Below are 4,385 nucleotides of genomic sequence, written 5' to 3' on the forward strand. Positions count from 1 at the left end.
GCAGTTCTTCTAACGATCTACTGTGCCAGACATGAGCAGCTGCACTTACAGCAGTGTTTGAGGAACAGCACAGAAAACAATCAGACAGAGACGTGACACGTGCTTTCGTTTGAGCTCATTAATTCTTACTTTATAATGCATGTGAGCTGTAAAGTGTCTAAATCTGTGCTGGGTGTCGACCAGCTCAACATGAATATTATTGAAGCACTTGTTATAAAACCACACGGTAACACTTTACTTAAAACCTTTTATATAATGCATTGTAAAAGTATTATTTATGCCTTGTAATGCACCTTATAATGCATTGTATAATTGTAACCAGAGTTATAATACTCATTGTTACACCTTTAGAAATTATAATGCATTCAAACATGACAAACCAATTTTAGATGCAAAACGGAATATGCAAATATTATAATGCATTTTAATTTTGGTTACAATTATTTATTCAAAAGATACGATGCATTACATTATGCATTGTGAACATCTTTGTAATGCATTATGAATGAAGGCATCAAGTGTTGCAGAAACTAATTTCAGTTTTTCCTACTTCAAACTGTCATGTTTAATTCAGTGTGTTTCTTTGTAAATATTTCAATCAGCAATGAAATATTTGTTTAAAAGCAAATCCTACACCATTTTTTCCCCCAGTGTGCAGGAATAATTATTATAGCTTATATGGAGGGCTCTCTGAATCTTAATAACAGTGTGTCATTTGGTGTTTATTGCTCTTGTTTTGCACTGTACCTGCACTGAGGAGCGAGCTGAAGTGATTTTCTGTGCTGACAGACGTTATGTGACTAATGCTGCTGATGGAGCTTCAGTACTGAACCAGGATCGTGTAAACAAGGCCTCGGAGGTCACATTTAGCCTTTAGCGAAAGGCTGTTCCAGAATCAGTGAGGTGGACGTGACTGTTCAGATATAACCTGCTGGTTGATCAATCCTCTGGAATATAAAGATCAGTGTGCTGCTGGGAAACGAGCTCTGGTTTCAGTCACTGGCGTTTGGGTCGGCCGTCGGGCTTGTATTTGATCAGAAGACACAGAGACGTGAGACCAAACAGGAACGTCTGAGCGATCCACAGCAAGCGTGTGGACGTGCTGTCGATGCCTTTATCACTGCAGACACAAACACACTGATCAGCACAGTCCCGCATCTGATTAGAGGAAAACATCTGGGGGAAACTTGTGAAAATGTGAATGTGAAATCATCCTGATCTCGGATGAGCACATTTTCAGCACATTTTCATTTTTGGCTGAACTATTGCTTTACTCTTCCTCTATCACTTATATAATTAACTCAGGTATTCCATAAGTACAGTAAGTTCACATCATGCACGCAGCTTATCAGTCACACATCTGAGGGTCTGTACTGCCACCATGTGGAAACATCCTGACAGTGTAAACTATCATTAAAACACAAAGTGTCTTACCTGCAGGCCTTCAGTGCAAAAAGAGCCTCAAACAGATGGATGACCCACGTCAGAAACCATCTGAAACACAGACAGCCGTAACAAACATCCTCAGCGTCAGCTCTGAACTCACCCGTAATACACCACAGGATAATGATAGTCCACGAAATGCTTGGCCAGAGCGCCCAGAGGACCCAGAAGGCCATACGGGACGTCCCGAGGCCAAAACACCGTCCACTGGAAACCAATGAAAACACAATCACTGCAGAACCAGTTGCAACGAGAGTCCTGAAACAACCCAGAATCACTTCTCTTGGGTTCCTCAGGACAGGGTTCCTTTCATTTAAAAGTATCATTGCATTTTTCCAACATTTCATATTCGTATGCTAAAAAAGTCACATTAATCTTATAACATTATGTACGCGTTTGCAGTTTTACTGTGTGAATAACCTCTAATCTTCATTAAACAGTGATTAAATGCATCTAAACGGCACTTTTGATGCAGCTTCTGTGTTTCCTCTGCAGTGTTGATACTGATTTCATTTGAATGGAAACAACCATACAGTGTCTTATTACTCTAACTCAACGTATTGATCAAATTAAGAATTTGACATAAATGATGACACGTACATTTAATAAGTTTAGGAAAATATCACCCTTCATAAAGTTAAAGAGTGTCCTAGAAATCAGTTTAAGGCAAACATCACAAACAGACCTGATGAGACCATTACTTCAAAATGCATTACATTTACACCAAAAAAATAGTTTGAAGCAACTGCACGCCATATATTTAGATGAAAATAAGCTGAAGGCTCTCTAACTGCTTTTCTATCAAGCCTCAAATATCAACTATACATTGGTTTCGTCTTTAAAATATAATAATAAAAGTAAAAATATGCGTGGTATTAGAATGTTACACTAGAACTCAAATTAAAACAATAGAAAAACCCTTAAGATAAGCTGTAGGAAGTGTATCTTAAGCACACAGAATAACACAAGTGGACTTTGAACGATTATGTAATAATAGTAATCGTGATTAGACATTTGATTAATTGTGCAGGACTAATATAACACGTAATCCGGATGATATAATCAGATCCCAAAAATGAAGTACTTGTAATTAGATCACATTTTAAAATGCTCAGAATAAGATTACTTTTTTATAGATTACACGATTATATATTATTCACACAATGGCAGTAAATCATTCATCATTTGATTTGCCCTCATTTTTCTTTTCTCTCTCTCTCTCTCCTTTCTAAAACTCTACCGCTTTTATACATTTGGAAAGTCTTCCAGCTTTTCATCAACTCATTTATTCACTCATTCATGAATCTCTGGCATGATGTAATATTTAACACACCTCATGATGCTGACAACAAAGAATGGGATATATTCTAGTAATCGAAAAGTAGTCAGAATACATTTCCTAATATGAGTAATCTAATAAATTACGTTACAAACCGTAACAGACTACAATTTATAGTAATCCACCCAGCACTGTATATATATATATAACTGTTATTATTATTATGACCATGTCTTTTACTACAATTCTCATGTTAGAATATGGTTATTTAAATGGTAAATTTCTACGGTTTTATTACAAATTAAATTTTTCTAAATGTATTTTTTTTTAATATAGTCATTTTTTATTCTGTATATATCCAGTTCTGATTATTTTCTCCTAATCACCACGAGTTTGCACGTTTTCAGACATTTCGTTTAATTCAGAAGTCAAACAGCTTTTCTGTCAGTCATATTAATTACAAAACAAAAATTACCTGGATTAAAAATTTAAAAAAAAAATTAGAAACATGAAATTTTGAGCAACAGAAGTAGCACTATGACTGGGAAAATTAATCGTGGTTTTACTACAGTAACCATAGTTCATAGTATTTGTACCACAAAAGTATGTTTTAAGCATTAGAATTGTAGTAAAAGCCATGGTAGTAAATTATAATAAATCTGTCCCAAAAAAAAACTCACTTTATTTTTCATAAGCAGCATATTGATGCACGGTTCTAGATCACTAGAGTATCTTCTGTAAGGCTAGATTTCTGACTAAAACTGCACATGCTGTCAGGATAAAACAGCATGAATGTGCTGTGTGTGTTCAGTTGCAGCAGTGGGATATGTTCACCACAGTAAAGTCACAGCAAATGAAAAAGGCCGAGCATGACAAGATCCGTTTTTATTACAAAAAGGTTTGTGCATTTGCTGTCGGAACCCAGAGAGCAGCTCAAACGCTCTAAAACTAGCTTCAGACACAGCAAAGCAAGCAGCTCGGAGACTGGAGCGAGTACAGAGGGTTTCTGAGCACGTACAGTGAGGAGCAACTCTACATATTCAGTGCTGCCTATTACAAACATGGCCACGTGTCAAGTTTAAAATGAGAGAATAAAGATGGAAGATAAAACAGATCCAGAATCAATGATGTGATCTTGTGATGCAAGAATTAAAGGCGTGCAGCTTCAGAAACACAGCGTAAGAGATGATTCAAAACACACAGAGCTGCTTTTAGGAGCAGCGTATATTAAAGCCAGCACACCTCCTGCAGCAGGATGATGTCAAGAGCCCCTGACATGATTAGAAAGATATATTAGTTATGAAGGACCAAACTCTAGAAGAGCCGTTGACTGAAGCCCTGTACAACAAGACAACAGCCGCTCACAAGCCTTAGTCTCTCTGTAGTGTTGATTCACAAAATACTCTATATAACATCAATATGACATTCTCTGCTTAGTTTGATTGACAGGGCGCTTGTGCCACAAAAATATTAATAGCAATAGTTCAACCAAAAATGAAAATGTGTTAAAAATGTGCTCATCTGAGATCAGGATGAGTTTGTTTCTTCATCAGGTTTGGAGAAATGTAGCACTGCATCAGTGTCTCAGCAATGGATGCTCTGCAGTGAATGGGTGCCGTCAGAATGAGAGCTGATAAAAACATCACAATAATCCACAGCACTC

General features: G+C 36.8%; 1 protein-coding gene across 1 annotated transcript; it reads right to left on the reverse strand.

The window, feature by feature from the left end:
* Nucleotides 1-598: 598 nt before the first annotated feature.
* LOC107601625 (transmembrane protein 254-like) lies at nucleotides 599-4,000 on the reverse strand. Its single transcript, XM_016293875.1, has 4 exons — nucleotides 3,965-4,000; nucleotides 1,547-1,734; nucleotides 1,435-1,494; nucleotides 599-1,120 (listed from the first exon to the last, which is right to left on the reverse strand). Exons 1-4 carry the CDS (start codon nucleotides 3,998-4,000, stop codon nucleotides 997-999), a joined length of 408 nt encoding a protein of 135 aa, XP_016149361.1. The 3' UTR covers nucleotides 599-996.
* Nucleotides 4,001-4,385: the final 385 nt, after the last annotated feature.

Source organism: Sinocyclocheilus grahami, unplaced genomic scaffold (genome assembly GCF_001515645.1).
Source record: "Sinocyclocheilus grahami isolate Dianchi unplaced genomic scaffold, SAMN03320097.WGS_v1.1 scaffold309.1, whole genome shotgun sequence".
NCBI classification, from domain to species: Eukaryota; Metazoa; Chordata; class Actinopteri; order Cypriniformes; family Cyprinidae; genus Sinocyclocheilus; species Sinocyclocheilus grahami.

What these genes read in the sequence shown, in the direction of transcription:
- LOC107601625 (XM_016293875.1), bottom strand. Translation starts at nt 4,000, where the DNA reads ATGTCAGGGGCTCTTGACATCATCCTGCTGCAGGAG. An exon ending in TATCCTGTGGTGTATTACGG is followed by an intron (nt 1,495 to 1,546) that starts GTGAGTTCAGAG and finishes TCTGTGTTTCAG; the next exon opens with ATGGTTTCTGACGTGGGTCA. An exon ending in TTTGCACTGAAGGCCTGCAG is followed by an intron (nt 1,121 to 1,434) that starts GTAAGACACTTT and finishes TTGTGTCTGCAG; the next exon opens with TGATAAAGGCATCGACAGCA.